General features: G+C 35.0%; 1 protein-coding gene across 1 annotated transcript in view; it reads right to left on the bottom strand.

Annotated features, from left to right (window-relative positions):
* Positions 1-13,757: 13,757 nt before the first annotated feature.
* LOC121386936 (carcinoembryonic antigen-related cell adhesion molecule 6-like) overlaps positions 13,758-18,055 on the bottom strand; it is a 44,488-nt gene continuing 40,190 nt past the window's right edge. The window contains exons 7-8 of the mRNA XM_041517990.1: positions 17,155-17,260; positions 13,758-14,804 (exon numbers count right to left, since the gene is read on the bottom strand). Of these exons, the coding sequence (XP_041373924.1) occupies positions 14,756-14,804; positions 17,155-17,260 (155 nt within the window). The 3' untranslated portion in view covers positions 13,758-14,755. The remainder of the gene's footprint in view (positions 14,805-17,154; positions 17,261-18,055) is intronic.

Below are 18,055 nucleotides of genomic sequence, written 5' to 3'. Positions count from 1 at the left end.
ATAGTGGCATGTAACCAGTAGTTGTGTGTGTGTGCCCATTCATACATAGTATGAACAAATGTCTGTATTTAATAAGTAGACCTGAATTTATGGCATGTTTATATTTGAGCAAAAGAGTTGTACCGTGGGTTCGAAACCTTAAAGCTGAGCAAATGCATTTGGATATGCGTAAATTAGCCAGAAACGTTATAATGACGGCAAATTCTGGACAGCCCCTTTATGTTAAAGCTTAACCTAAAAAGTAGTTATAACCGGACACAAATGTTTTGCCAAGTTGTAGTCAAATACCAGATGAAAAGTTTAAAGTTTGCTTTGTTTATTGACATCACTAGAGCACACTGGCTTATTAATTAGCTGCTACTGGATGTTTATAGACATCACTAGAGCACACTGCTTTATTAATTAGCTGCTACTGGATGTCGAACTTTTTTGTAAATTTGACATATAATCTTAGAGAGGAAACCCGCTACATTTTTGCCATTAGTAACATGGGATCTGGTATATGCACCATCCCACACACAGTATATCACATACCACGGACTTTGATATACAAGTCGTGGTGCACTGGCTGAAACGATAAATAGCGCAATGGGCAATACCAGATTATGACATTACATGTTTTCATTCCCAGTAAATGCTATTTCAGTTTCATATTTTTTTTCTTTTCAGAAAATTACGCATCAAATTTAGTTTTGGCTAAAAGGAAAAAGGAGCAAAAGTGGACTTCAATAGTGAAATAATTCATATGATGTTGTCTTGAATGGTGACATAATTTGTATTATTTGCTGTATAATGTAGGTACTAAAACATTAACATTAAGTAAAGTATGAGACATCCTTGTTTTCAGATAAAGTTTCGAACGTATTGCTTTGGTATTTACGTGAAGGCAACACGTTTTACTTTTTTAAGGAACACGAAGTTAAAGTTTGTTTCGTTTAACGACAACAGCAGAACATGATTGAATGAATGAATGTTTAACGACACCCCAGCACGAAAAATACATCGGCTATCGGGTGTCAAGCTATGGTTAATGCAACCCAATGTGATGATCAACATCAATATAAAAAATTCAACAGGTCAATAAAAACACAGTGTAAAGGACTGTAAAAATACAAATATCAGAGACAGATATAATTAAAATTTAGAATAAAACTCAGTGTCACGTAAAGATTGTAAAATAATTTCTGGATGGAATCGAAATGATTCCATCACATTTCTTTGTCCAAATAAATCTGTTCGCGTTTCTTTCAGAAACTGACACTCCACCAAAATGTGGCGCACAGTCAGAAGACACTGACAATGCTCACACTGAGGCGGAGGATCCTTCTTCAAGATAAATGAATGAATGAATGAATGAATGTTTAACGACACCCCAGCACGAAAAATGCATCGGCTATTGGGTGTCAAACTATGGTAAAATGAAACAACAGTGTGATGATCAACATGAATATAAAAATTCAACAGTTAAATAAAAACACAGTGTAAAGGACTGTGTAAAAATACAAATATCACAGATAGATATAATTAAAATTTAGAATAAAACTCGGTGTCACGTAAAAATTGTAAAATACGTTCTGCATGGAATCGAAATGATTCCATCACATTACTTTGGCCAAAAATATCTTTTCGAGTTTCATGAAGATGCTTACACTCCACCAAAATGTGGCGTACCGTCAGAGTACACTGACAGTGCTTACACTGAGGTGGAGGATCTTAGTGAGTGTGACCGATGCGGGCACGACACAAGACTACATCATCCTTCCTGCACTGTTTATAGGAGGACTGCCACTCTCCCAAGACTGGCTTGATAGCATGAAGCTTGCTCGCAACCTCACCGTCCCAATCACGTTGCCAAGTCGAAAAGATAAATTGGTTGATATTATTTTTTAAATCAGTATAAGGCATGAGGCAAATCCAAAGCAGACTTGGCAGCTGAATCTGCCTTTTCATTACCCCTGATGCCAACATGGCTGGGCACCCAACAAAATACATCTTTGTTGGCAATAGATAAAAAGACACACTTTCGTATCACCATACCAATTAAGGGATGGTCCAGCTTCATATTACGTAAAGCTTGAAGACACGAAAGTGAGTCTGTAAAAGTAATAAATTTGGATGCACTAGAATCCTTTAGTTCTTCCAAGGCTTTAATGACTGCCCAAACTTCAGCACTAAAGATCGATGCTGAGTCAGGCAGTCGCATGGGAAGTATTGTGTCTGATGGAAAAACTGTAGCACAAGCCACAGAACTTCCATCCCGTGATCCATCTGTATAGACAGGAATGTAATCACGGTACTTATCTTGAATGTCCATGAAAAACTGTTTATAAATAACAACATCTGTGCGATCTTTCTTCAGATGCGCTAGATCAAACACAATTTTAGGTGGTGTAATACACCAGGGTGGTAAAACTAAATATGAAGGAGTTTCCAAAGTGTCAGTTAAATCAATGTTGGAAAGCGACAAAAAACACTTAATGTGAAGACCAAATGTACGAATAGCATTTAGCCTTGCATCAAACAACTTCATATATTTGTTGTCAAACACCGCATCATGTGTTGGATGTGTTGGTAAAGATTTAATCTTGGCACCATACTGCAGAGAAAGCTTTGCACGTCTAGCACCCAAACAAGGTTCGTGTGCATCAACATACAAGCTCTCTACAGGAGATGTTCTAAATGCACCAAGACATAACCTAAGTCCTTGATTGTGTATAGGATCTAGCATCTGCAAGTAAGACTTGCGTGCCGACCCATACACAATGCATCCATAATCTAGTTTAGACCTCACAAGAGATCTATACAGACGGAGCATAACCTTTCGGTCTGCTCCCCATTCTGTATTACCAATAACTTTTAAAATATTGAGAGCTTTCAAGCCCAACAGTAGAACAAACCGATGTATTAATCACCGGCCATTGATATGAAACATTTAAATTAATTAATGGTAATTTTGATATATTGTCCTGGAAAGGAAACCAGTTACATTTTTCCATTAGAAGCATGGGATCATTGATATGTACTATCCCACAGACAAGACAACACATAACACGAATCGTATTGTTTAATTAACTTGTGTCTTAAAGTTTCATATTGTGGGCTTTGTAGAATGAAGTGAAATTCATCTTCTATTTCATCGGAATTACACACCTTACATTTTCATTGAGATCTCTATATTAATATACTTGCCAGTTTCAATATTTAATTTGTGTGCACATATTCTAATTTTTGTTACGAGAGTGTGTTGGTTTAGCTAAATATGTGATCTACTTTCCTTACTAGTGATCAACATTCTTAGCATTTTTAGCTACACGAAGTTAAGTTGTGCAAGCTTGCAGGTGTGTGTCTGTGTTATTGAGTTTCACCGGGGTCCACCTCATTGTCTAACGCGAGTAATGAGCTGCGTAGTCAAAGTAGCATAATGATAGCCTGATAGTTTTTGATTTGAAATTGTACAGATTTTCAAAGTTACTAATGAACAATAAGCTCTGTCATGTTTATGCATACCTGCCCTACCTAGACAGCTGTGTCCAGAATAGTTCTGTTTACAGATGTAATGTACGAATGTCCCTTTGTATCGTTGTTTAATGTGTAACTGCCCTACTATACCTAGACAAAGCCGTCCCTAGAATAGTTCCAGTTAAAGTTATAATTTACAAATGTCCCTTTGTATAGGTTTTTTTTTAATGCTTTTTAAAGTTTTAATTTACATGTGGCCCTATGTATCGTTTTGTTGTTGTTGTTGTAGGCTATATCTGCCTTAACTAGACAGATCACATTATGGGCAATTGATTAAACAAGTTGTTTCCACAGTCAGAAAAACACTGTTCGAAAGCTTCATAGAAAACTGGAAAGTTTCAATATCACGGACGCAAAGTGTGAGAGGAACAGGTGGTAACAAGCTCCGTGTATACAGCATGTTCAAAAAAGAGTTTCGAGTTGAACTATTTATACAAGAAGGTATGATTAGATCTCACCGAAAAGCGTTAGCTATGTTTCGACGTGGAGCTGCTCCTATGCATATATAAACGGTCGTTTTAATTGTTACAATTGTGTAGAAGATGACCAACATGTTCTACTTTATTGCCCCGTGTATACAGAGTTGATAGTTATTGGAATTGTGGGATGGTTATATAACTGCTACAGATATAATACATTTTATCCAACCATACCGCATATAGATTTAGTGCCAAAACCTGTAAATTAATTTTAGAAAAAAGGAGACATGCTTTATACGTTAATTGAATGGGAGTAGATATTTTATTAATATAACCGAAATCGTTTTAAATAAGATACTATAATTATATCTGTTACTTGACTGAATATTAATGGGATGATAATATTTTATTAAATTTCTTAAGTGTGTTTTAGTTTTATATTATTTTAATATATAGACTGTTTATAATTGGACTGAATATAATAGCATGTTTTATTTTCGTGTTAGATGTTTTTAATATGTTTTTAATGTAATATTTGTATATTTTATATGTCGATTCTTTATAGTCTCTCAGAACTCCATATGGAATGGCTCAGTGCTATTATATATATTATTGTTTTATTGAATGAATGAATGAATGAATGAATATTTAACGACACCCCAGCACGAAAAATACATCGGCTATTGGGTGTCAAACTATGGTAATGCAAATAAATAAAGTGACGATCAACATCAATATAAAAATTCAAGACTTAAACAAAAACAGTGTAAAGAACTGTGCAAAAACACAAACATCACAGAATTTTACTTATACTGAATTTTACTCAAAACTTCAATTTTGTGCTGTATTGGCCATTCTCAAAGAGAATGTTACATCCCTGCACCACGGTGAGGTTACAACACACGCAGGGGTGTTTTATTGATGTATGTTTTTTTAAAACTGAGGTGAGGTTTTAATAAACAACATATCTGTCTTGTCTGTCCGTTCCTAGAATAGTGCATTGTATAAAAAAATAAAAGTTATCAAAGTCAAATTACAATGAAATATATGATAGTCATAATTATATACGCAGCAAAGTTGATTCTATGGATTTTTCCCAGGTCCCCCTCTCCGTTCTCCCGCCCCCGTTCTACACTAACATTTACGATTTAGTGATTGAGATATAAGAATACCGAGTTTGATCTCTTCTAAATTATATTTTTGGGTTATAACCCTACAAAAGAGGAAGTGATCACTGTCTGAAAATGGGTAATTTTGCTATCAGGCTTCCAAGGGGAATACTATGCAAAATACTGCTTAAAATAGTTAGTAAATTATTGTTTAAACATGGCTAATTTTGCTATTTAGATGCCAAGAAAAGGCGTTTAAACCACCCAGCTTTAAAAATTTCTCCAGGGAACCATGTCCCCGGACCACCATAAACATTTCGTGCCATGCTTAACAACGACCCTGAACATTAGCGCACCGTACTTTGAAAAATGCTCTGACGGGCCTCAAAGTTCATATAATAATCTTTATTAATTCCGCTATCGCTACAGAAAAATGCAGCTAGTTATTTAGTGTACACTTCTGTTCGTACACTGTGATATATACACAAACGCATTCAAATTAACTGCAAATATTAAAACTGCTATTAATATGCCCTTTTAACGAACCGATGTGCCCCTTTTTTTCTTGGCCCCCTCCCCGTAAAACATGTCCTGGACAATCGCGGACAGTGTGTAGAGGGACAGTAGCAAAACGAGATCCGGACACTTCTACCCTTAATTAAAGAACCCCCCCCCCCCCCCCCCCCCCCCCCCCCCAAGAAAAACAACAACAAAAAAGCCCACATAAAAGCCAAAACGACAATTATCTCAGACATTTGGGCAGCATACAGTAGGATATATATGCAGGATATATTTATTTGTACGAAAGAAAAACAAAGATATATTCAACGACGCATTCAGCACATTTTATTTATGTTATATGGCGTCGGACATGGTTAAGGACCACACAGATATTGTAATAGAAAACCCACTCTCGATTAGCAGCAATATATCTGTTATATGCACCATCCCACAGACAGGGTAGTACATACTACGGCCTTTGTTACACCAGTCGTGGGACACTGGCTGGAACGGGAAATAAACCAATGGGGCCACTGACCGGGATCGATCCCACACCAACCGCGCATCGAGCGGGCGCCTTACCAAGGGACTACGACCCGCCTCCTTTCATTTGTACGAAGCCTATGGTAACTGCATCTGTTCTTATATGCATGCACTAGTCTTTCTTTAAAAAAAACCCATGAATGAATGAAATAGTGTTTAACAACATCTCGACACCAAACAAATATCTAAAGATATATTTGTTTGTTAGATATAATCATACACAAAGACAAACATTGCTGAAGTTTAGAATTTATTTCAAGAAACACAAAGCAACAGACTGGAATACACAAGGTAAAACAACGTGTAACAATTGGAAACTATCTTAATCAAAAGCTAATAGCTTGTTTGTTGGAATATCTATATACAATACAAACATCATTGAGATGTGTTGCTTATTTAAATAAACGAGGTATGTCAGTCTAGAGAATTCCGCTATTTAATTTTCTATTTTGTTATTAGTAGGTGATAGTTCAAAGAGACCTTTGAGTGTTAAAATTCTAAACTTCCAAAATATATCTCTGTTAGTTTGTTGATATTGTAAGAGAATCGCAGTATTAAGTTTCATAGCTATCCCATCAAAATTCATGGTGATGGTAGGCTTTCTAATTTTTAATTAAACGTATTTAATAAATAAATAAATAAAATTATTTATTGTCTCGCTATTAGTTTGCGGTCAATTCAAAATTTCTAAAATATCTCTCCACTAGTTTGTGAAGACTGACCCTGGGAATCATTGTTCGTGGTTTCAGAAATATCAATTCAAAACAATCAGACAATATATACTTGGAGAGTTTTGGTGTTAAATATATATTATATTATTAGTAATTTTTTTGTTTTTTGTTTTTGCTATTGTTAATGTTTCCAATTATCAAACCCTTGATGACGACTGAAATTTTGTTATTTTCAATATTAGCCTCTGTACATCCAAGGCATTTCTGATTGTCTTAAGGTTTGTGCTAGCCTAACTTCATTTTATTTCCCAATATATATTTGTCTTGTGGGTACGTATTGAGAGATACACATTAGTACGATCAGAAACACACTGAATATACACAAGACAATGTGTTTAGCAAACAATTTTATCCACTGAAGATATTCCCTAAGTTGGAAACATTATAATGGCAGCAAACTCTAGACAGTCCAAATCCCAGAAACCCAAACAACAAAAACAATGTGTAAAAACAACAATCGTATTTTATTTTTATATAATCTAATCTAATCTTTTCACTAAAATAACTATGCTAAAGGTAAACACATTACTTAATTCAAGGGTTTGTCAAAGATAAACTACTGATACCTGTCCTGGGGCCATAGGCTGAATGGGGGGGGGGGGGGGGGGGTCGATTTACTGTATAATTATTTTTCTTTCTTTGCTGCTTTGTTGTCTATGGGTAGCTCATCGTGATTGGGGGCAGGTGGGGGAGCGTCTGCTAGGTTTGAGCATTTTTCTTTACGAAGATTACACCGAAATATTCACACACACACCCCCCCCCCCCCCACCCCCACACCCCTCGAAAAAAACCCAACAAAAAACAAATCGTAGTTTCTAAAGTACTACTAATATTATTATTATTTTATTTATTTTTTTATTTTTATTTTTTTCCGGGGGGGGGGGGGGGGGGGCACGTTTATTCACGATAAAATTTTATGAGTACTAATCCGTTCTTGGTCACAAACACACAAAAAAAACCCCGAAAAACCCCAACAACGCACAAAAAGTAGGATGAATGAGAACAACTAAATCAAATATAACGAAATCTTGGCTCCCGGACGAAGTCCACCAATTGTAACAATAAAAAAAAAAAGTAAACCATCTAAAGAATGCATACTTATGAAACATTTAGTTATATACATTAAGAAAGCAATGGATATACGTACTGAAAGTCTCACATTTAGTGTACGTGCTGAATATATATGTCAAATAGTGGTATGTAACCATTCATATATAGTTTGGAAACTATTTTAAAATATGTTTTCAAAAATACTAACATTATTCAGTTATAGAAACAATGAAAGGTAAAATACTGGACTGGATTTGCTCGATGTCTTGATGTGTTGTCTAGGGGTAGCTATTCATGATTATTAAAAATTATTTATTTATTTTTCACCGGCCTCGGTGGCATCGTGGTTAGCCATCGGTCTACAGGCTGGTAGGTACTGAGTTCGGATCCCAGTCGAGGCATGGGGTTTTTAATCCAGATACCGACTCCAAACCCTGAGTGAGTGCTCCGCAAGGCTCAATGGGTAGGTATAAACCACTTGCACCGACCAGTGATCCATAACTGGTTCAACAAAGGCCATGGTTTGTGCTATCCTGCCTGTGGAAAGCGCAATAAAAGATCCCTTGCTGCCTGTCGTAAAAGAGTAGCCTATGTGTCAACAGCGGATTTCCTCTCAAAATATATGTGGTCCTTAACCATATGTCTGACGCCATATAACCGTAAATAAAATGTGTTGAGTGTGTCGTTAAATATTGTTTTTTTTTTTGTTTTTTTTTTTAAATTAATTAATTAATTAAAAAGAAATTTGGGGGTGGTGGTGGGTATGGGGGTAGGGGCGTTTGCAACCGTTGGCAATTCCAGATATGTACTTCTGTTTTTGTTTTTTGTAAATAAATGTATATTCAATATTCAACAATGCTAGTGTTTCTTCATTTCTAGTAAAGTACTCATTCGTGCTTGTGGCAATGCTTATTCATGAGGTTAGTACCGTACAGTCTATTTTGATATCATTTATGCATATTAACCCCTTCCTGGTCACACTAACATAGTACTTTTGTTAAATCCCATTAAAATATTGACATCAACTAGAATGAAGCAAAATAAAAATAATAAAGAAAATAAAATGAACTAAGGCTCAAGGACTAAGATCACAAAGTGTAACAATAAAACATGTACACCATCTAAAGTCTATCTAAAGAAGACGTAACTATATACATTAAGAAATCAATGTATATAGGTTATGAAATTCGCAATTTAGAATATGTCAAATAGTGGCATATAACGATTCATATATAGTTTGGAAACAAACATTATTTAGTTAAAGAAAAATCAAATGTAAAATTTCGTAGCTAGTCCAGGAGCAATAGGATGAGTTTTATTTATTTATTATTATTATTATTAAAATTATTATTATTACTATTATTATTATTATTATAATTATATTTTATTATTATTATTATTAGTATTATTATTTCTTTTTTTTTCTTTTTTTTTTCTTTTTTTTTATTATTATCTTTTTTTTTGGGGGGGGGGGGGGTGGGGTGGGGGGGGGGGCTGCATGTGCTGGATAATAATGAATATGGGAAGCTATCCAGAACAGGGTCGGGTTTTGAAAGGATTTACATCAAGTCAGATGGATTCAGAACAAAATGAACCCTTGGCTCCAGGACTAAGTTCACAAAGTGTAACAATAAAACAAGTAAACCATCTAAAGTCCATCTAAAGAATACGTAACTGTGTACTATCTAACTATATACATTAAGAACGCAATTCATAGACGCATTTAGGATATATGTCAAATAGTGGCATGTAACGATTCATGTATAGTTTGGAAACTATTTTAAAATGTGTACACACAAATACGAACACTACTTAGTTAAAGAAACAATGAAAAGTAAATTCCGTAGCTAGTCCAGGAGGCATAGGCTGATTTCTTTTGGGAACCTGCATTTCCTGGATAATGATAATAGGGATAGCTATTCATGGCAGGATCGGGTTTTAAAAGGATTTACATCAAGTTGGATGGATTCAGAACAAAATATAATAAAATGAACCCTTGGCTCCAGGACTAAGCTAACATAGTGTAACAATAAAACACGTAAACGATCTAAAGTCCATCTAAGGAATATGTAACCATGAAAAATCTAACTATATACATTAAAAAAGTAATTAATACAGGTAATGACATTATTTAAGTTCAGTGTACATTTAGAATATGTCAAATAGTGGCACATAAAGATACATATATATTTTGGAAACTATTAAAATACGTACACAAAAGATACAAACACTACATAGTTAAAGAAACGATGAAAGGTAAAATTCCGAAGCTACTCCCCCAATGTGTGTGTGGGGGTGGGGGTGGGGGGAGGTACCTGGATGTACACAAAAATACGAACACTATTTAGTTAAAGGGACATTGAAAGGTAAAATTCCGTAGGTAGTCCAGGAGCCATAGGCTGATTTCTTTTGGGAACCTGCATTTGCTGGATAATAATAATAATAATAATAGGGGTAGCTATTCATGACAGGATCAGGTTTTGAAAAGATTTACCTTAAGTTGGGAGGATTGAGAATTAAAAAAAAATAAAACGAAGCCTTGGCTCCAGGACTAAGCTAACAAAGCGTAACAATAAAAACGGAAACCATCTACAATCTGTCGAATGAACACACGTGACACCGACACATCTAAATATATACATTAAGAACTTATTCAATGTTAGTGCACATTTATAATATGTGTCAAATAGTGGCATGTAACCATTGATATATAGTTTCAAAACTTGAATGTATTTTTATGTAATATAACAATTTAAACGCATCGCAAGTTTGCTATTTGATAACAAGAAGTACTGTTCGCTATAAAATAGTAGTTGTATATGTGTACTAATTCGTACATAGTATAAACAAATGTCTATATTTAATAGGTAGACCTGAATTTATGGCATCTTTATATTTGAGCAAAAGAGTTGAACCGTGGGTTCGAAACTTTAAAGCTGATTAAATGCATTTGGATATGCGTAAATTAGTCAGAAACGTTACAATGACGGCAAATCCTGGACAGCCCCTTTAAGCTAAAGCTGAACCTTCAGATAAAGTAGGTATAACCGGAAAGAAATGTCTTGCCAAGTTGTAGTCAAATACCAGATGAAAAGTTTTAAATTTGTTTTGTTTATTGACATCACTAGAGCACACTGGTTTATTAATTAGCTGCTACTGGATGTCAAACTTTTTTGTAAATTTGACATATAGTCTTAGAGAGGAAACCCGCTACATGTTTCCATTAGTAACAAGGGATCTGGTATATGCACCATCCCACAAACAGGATAGCACATACCACGGACTTTAATATACCAGTCGTGGCGAACTGGCTGACACGATGAATAGCGCAATGGGCAATACCGGATGATGACATTACATGTTTTCATTCCCAGTAAATACTATTTCAGTTTCATAAAAAAATATTGAAAATTCCGCATCAAAATTAGTTTTGGGTAAAAGGAAAATGGAGCAAGAGTGGACTCTTGAATAGTGAAATAATTCATATGATGTTGTGTTGAATGGTGACATAATTTTTATTATTTGCTCTATAATGTAAGTACTAAAACATTAAACTTAAGTCAAGTATGAGACATCCTTGTTTTCAGATAAAGTTTCGAACGTATTGTTGGTATTTTGTAAGACACCTACGTGAAAGCAACACAAAGAATAACACTTTTTACTCGTTTTTAGGAATACAAAGTTAAAATTTGTTTGGTTTAAGGACAACAGTAGAACACACTGATTTATTAACCATCGGCTATTGGGTATGAAACATTTAATTTAATTAATTTTAATATATCGTCATGGAAAGGAAACCAGTTACATTGTTCCATTAGAAGCAAGGGATCGTTGATGTGTACCATCCCACAAACAAGACCACAGATAACACGAACTTGGATACTCTACTTATGCCCGTTAGGCCGCCAGGCATCGGTCCTAGACTGAGCTGGGAATGCAAAATATACAGTAAAATAAATTGTAACCATACAGCTCTTAGTTCATTATTTGAGTATGTTATTCTTCTAAAATAAAAAAAGCTAAAGAAAGAAAATAAATGCAAAACACGAAAAGAAGCCCCCATCCACGAACCTCCCCGCACACACACACACACACACACACACACACACATAGATAAACAAATAAAGAAACATTAAAAAAAAGATACTTGGACAAACTGTTGCTTGATAGTTTTATTTATGGAGAAAACTAAAATGGAATAACTGTTTTAAATGCAATAGAATAGAATAGAAAATAATTGAATTGATCCAATCAAAAATAAAATAAAATAAAAAAGTAAAAATATAAATTAAACTAAACATAGAAATAGAAATATGAACAAGAAAATGAAAATAAATAAAATATAAGACAATAATATACCGCAATATAAATAAAAATAACATTAAATATCGTAAACCATCATAAACATGCAATGTCAAAGTTGCATAATGGCAGCTTCCATACTTGTGTTCCATCAACTTTCACATTATACTTTCAGCTATATGCCCATAAAAATTACAGCAAACCTTTTTAATTTATTAGTGGAACAAAATATTTAACTTTTACGTTTCTTCTTCTGTGAAATAATAATAAATAAAACTTGTTTGTACGAGGTTGGGACACACTATAGTCGTACTGAACGTGAATCTGTGTATATAATAAAACTTGTTTGTACGAGGTTGTGACACACTATAGTCGTACTTAACGTGAACCTGTGTATATAATAAAACTTGTTTGTACGAGTTTGGGACACACTATAGTTGTAATGAACGTGAATCTGTGTATATAATAAAACTTGTTTGTACGAGTTTGGGACACACTATAGTCGTACTTAACGTGAATCTGTGTATATAATAAAACTTGTTTGTAGGAGGTTGGGACACACTATAGTCGTACTGAACGTGAATCTGTGTATATAATAAAACTTCTGTATACGAGGTTGGGACACCCTATAGTCGTACTGAACGTGTATCTGTGTATGTAATAAAACTTGTGTGTACGAGGTTGGGACACACTATAGTCGTACTTAACGTGTATCTGTGTATGTAATAAAACTTGTGTGTACGAGGTTGGGACACACTATAGTCGTACTGAACGTGAACCTGTGTATATAATAAAAGTTGTTTGTACGAGGTTGGGACACACTATAGTGGTACTGAACGTGAATCTGTGTATATAATAAAAGTTGTTTGTACGAGGTTGGGACACACTATAGTGGTACTGAAGGTGAATCTGTGTATATAATAAAAGTTGTTTGTACGAGGTTGTGACACTCTATAGTCGTACTGAACGTGAATCTGTGTATATAATAAAACTTGTGTGTACGAAGTTGGGACACACTATAGTCGTACTGAATATGAATCTGTGTATATAATAAAACTTGTTTGTACGAGGTTGGGACACTCTATAGTCGTACTGAACGTGAATCTGTGTATATAATAAAACTTGTTTGTACGAGGTTGGGACACACTATAGTGGTACTGAACGTGAATCTGTGTATATAATAAAAGTTGTTTGTACGAGGTTGTGACACTCTATAGTCGTACTGAACGTGAATCTGTGTATATAATAAAACTTGTTTGTACGAGGTTGGGACACACTATAGTCGTACTGAATGTGAATCTGTGTATATAATAAAACTTGTTTGTACGAGGTTGGGACACTCTATAGTCGTACTGAACGTGAATATGTTTATATAATAAAACTTGTGTGTACGAGGTTGGGACACCCTATAGTCGTACTGAACGTGAATCTGTGTATATAATAAAACTTGTTTGTACGAGGTTGAGACACACTATAGTCGTACTTAACGTGACTCTGTGTATATAATAAACTTCTTTGTACGAGGTTGGGACACACTATAGTCGTATTGAACGTGTATCTGTGTATATAATAAAACTTGTTTGTACGAGGTTGGGACACTCTATAGTCGTACTGAACGTGAATCTGTTTATATAATAAAACTTGTTTGTACGAGGTTGGGACACACTATAGTCGTACTGAACGTGAATCTGTGTATATAATGCACACACTGTACAATTCTGATATTGTTATTTATACACATACTTTATGTGGGATCGGTAAATATGTATAGCCCGTTTGCATGAAATGGGAACCGATGAAACATATAGTGAAGTTTTATACCCATAGAAACTCAAATTAGTTAGGTTTTTTTTTTTATTAATGTGTTGTGACTATAATTACATATTAAATACATATTAAATATAAAATATACATAAATTAAATATCTAGTATAGGTGTCCTAATGTTTTAGCAGTTAGTTTTCATTTTATTTTGTAATATATAGATTAGGACAAAAAACACATTGTATATATGAAACAGCTGAATAAAGTAATTGCACATGCAATTCTGCCTTCAATGTCCTTGTATTGCTTTATTGATTATAAGTAACAATTCAGGTAAAAATGCCTAAACTAGACATTTCAGCATTTTGAGATATAATGTTTACAGTTCATAATTTTTTGCCCCCCCCCCCCCCCATCCTTTTTGTTTGTGAAAATTTTATGAGTTTAAAACTAATAATGTTTTTTTATATGAATTTAACATTATTCATTACACAGTTACAAGCTAATTCATCAGTTACCGTTTTATGCAAACAAACAATTGTTATTTTGGACAACAAATGTAAAACTAGTGAAATACTGCACTTCTAGCTATGGTACTTCAACTTTAGTCTACTTTCAGCTGCAATTTTATTTATAGAAAAACAACCAAATGTAAAATACTGAAACACCTAACAAAAAAGAGCCTTGTTTACTGATGCAGTTTCATACGAACTGAAAAAAAGATAACATGGAGTTCTAACGTTAGCACGTTTCTGTCTTCAGTATTCAGGTACTAATTACGGAAACATGAAGAGTTGTAAGCTAGATTTCGGTTTTCGTTAGTTATTTGATTCGTTCTGTACATCTTCAGCTTTCTTCTTTATTTTCCTGGAAATAAATGTAATCTATAATTTATTCCTAATGTTACATGACACAAATTGTAATATTTCTGTTTCTGTTATAACAACAACAATATCAAAATAGTATGATACCATAGATTAGTATTGAAATAACCGAAATAAATAGAGGATACTAAATTATTAACGAGTTATCAAGATATTGTCCTTAGCAAATGACGAAGACAATTCTTGTTTTGTGTCACACACACACACACACACACACACACACACACACACACATACAAAAATAAATTACATTGTTAGATGAATACGTCACTTGATTCAGTTATATTTATATAATAATAATAATAATAATAATAATAATAATCAAATGCTTGCATATGTCTATTTGAAATCAAATTCACACGGTCATATATATTGTTAAAATGTTGTATTGTTTAAATACATCACTACAATACATTGCTTTATTTATTATCGGCCATTGGATGTCAAACATTTGGAAATTCTCACATATAATGTTCAGAGAGGAAACAACGATTTTTTTTCCCATTAATAGCAAGGGATCTGTTCTATGCACCATCCACCAGAGAGGATAGCACACACTTTTGATATGCCAGTCTTGGTGCACTGGCTGGAAGTAGAAATCGCCCAATAGGCCACCAAATGGAATCGAACCTAGACTGATCAGGCGAGCACTTTACCACTGCATTCTTTGTTCCATATTTCTAGCAAGAAGGCATAATCTACAAGAACGACGTGATTTCTTTAGTACGCGACATCAGTAGCGGCATGCTAAATGTTGCATGTTTTTGTTTTGTTTTTTTTTTTTTTTTGTTTGTTTTGTTTTGTTTTTTAAAGAACAGAATACACATGCCAAAATACAATAAATATTTATATATTAATGGGGACCGGCCTCGGCGGAGTAGTGGTTAGGCCATCGGTCTACAGGCTGGTAGGTACTGGGTTCAGATCCCAGTCGAGGCATGGGATTTTTAATCCAGATACCGACTCCAAACCCCGAGTGAGTGCTTCAATGAGTAGGTGTAAACCACTTGCACCGACCAGTGATCCATAACTCGTTTAACAAAGGCCATGGTTTGTGCTATCTTACCTGTGGGAAACGCAAATAAAAGACCCTTGCTGCCTGTCGTAAAAGAGTAGCCTATGTGGCGACAGCAGTTTTCCTCTAAAAATCAGTGTCAGAATGTCCATATGTTTGACGTCCAATAGCCAATGATAACATAAAAAATAAATGTGCTTTAGTGGCGTCATTAAATAAAACAAACTGTATACATTAACGGGGGAAATGCCAGGGCCTATTGCTTGCCATGTCATTCTGGTAACGTTTTGCGTGTGAAGGTAGTCATTTACGACATGTGTACGGTGGGTCAGAGCATTGTTATCTTGAAACACAAACCGTCGACCAGCACTGGCGAGCACACATGACAACAATCGGTGCCAGTATTTTATTCCAGTAGCACCGACAAGTGACCCTCCTTGAACAATTTGGAGTCGTGTTCTATCAATCATAGTGATGACACCCCACATCATAACTGAACCGCCACCAAATATGTCATGTGGCCTGAGGTTGACGTTTGCTTGGCGTTCATTTGGACGTCTCCAAAAGCGATCACACCTATAGAGGAACCATTTTGTTTTGTTTAACGACACCACTAGAACACATTGATTAATTAATCATCAGCTATAGGATGTCAAACATTTGTTAATTCTGACTCGTAGTCATCAGAAGAAACTCGCTACATTTGTGGTAATGCAGCAAGGGATCTTTTATATGCACAGATATAGATACCACGACCTTTGACCAGTTGTGGTCCACAGGTTGAAACGACTGATGCAAGAAGTTCAGAGTGATTCTGGACTGATCAAAACACATTACACGAGACCATCGACGATCCCCCTAGTATCTACTCGGGGTACGCCATTGGTGCTTGTTTACCATATAGCGATTTTTCATAGGTGGCACAATACATGGTCGCCGAACATGCAGATGAGTTGCTTGGAGACGGTTTCTAGTCGTCTGACCCGTCACTCGGACCCCAGTAGCCTGGTGTATCTAAGCTGTGTTCTTTCTTTATTTACGTATTTAAAACATACAGAAAAGGAGCCAGAAGATGCCACCAGCTGGGATTGGGGTGAACTGACATTTATATATTAATTAGCCTTCCACCAGGCATTGGAAAATGGGGGCAGTGCACCAATCGTTTAATACAAAACTCAATGAAATCATCTATCTGCAAGACCGTTTCAGTTTTGATGTGTAATATACCAACTTCTGAAAATCTAACTACTTCGTCGCCCCTTTTAAATTCGAGTTATCAAAGTTTGACTACACATATAATTATATATGATTTAATTACCTCTTATAAAGTATCCACACAGTAGGAATAGCAAGAGCCAGAACAACAGCAATCACAATTCCCGATATAGCACCTGCATTTAAGGTCGACATGCGTTCTGGATCATCTAAAAATATACAAAACTATAATTAACATAGTGATACTATTCACTGCTATAACTCCTACACATATGTAAACCACCAATATCTGCACACATCAGAGGTACATGATACGTTTGTATATATTAACATAGTGATACTATTCACTGCTATAACTCCTACACATATCTAAACCACCAATGTCTGCACACATCAGGGGTACATGATACGTCTGTATATATTAACATAGTGATACTATTCACTGCTATAACTCCTACACATATGTAAACCACCAATGTCTGCACACATCAGAGTTACATGATACGTCTGTATATATTAACATAGTGATACTATTCACTGCTATAACTCCTACACATATGTAAACCACCAATGTCTGCACACATCAGAGGTACATGATACGTCTGTATATATTTTCAGTCACAGACCACACAAACGTGATGCCTTTTACAACTGTACCAAATCATCATAGTTTTATTACAGTAGTGTTAAGGTTACCCCCCCCCCCCCTACCCCACAAAAATAAAATAAAAATAGAATAAAAATAAATAACAAACAACAACAACAACAAACAAACAAACAAACAACAACAAGAAAACAAAAACAAACAAACAACAAACAAACAAACAAAAAACCCACCAAAAAACAACCCACCAACAACAAGAGTACTGGTGAGGTACATGATACGCACGTATATACTTTCATGCATAGACCACAAAAACATGATGACCTATTGTACCTAATCATCCAGGTTTTGTCACAGTTAGCCCAATAGTCTTACGGTTAACACCCTGATGCAGGAACGT

The sequence above is a fragment of the Gigantopelta aegis genome, chromosome 12 (assembly GCF_016097555.1).
Source record: "Gigantopelta aegis isolate Gae_Host chromosome 12, Gae_host_genome, whole genome shotgun sequence".
NCBI lineage: Eukaryota > Metazoa > Mollusca > Gastropoda > Neomphalida > Peltospiridae > Gigantopelta > Gigantopelta aegis.
Note: the sequence above shows the minus strand (reverse complement) of the source record. Positions and strands in the feature narration are given on the sequence as shown.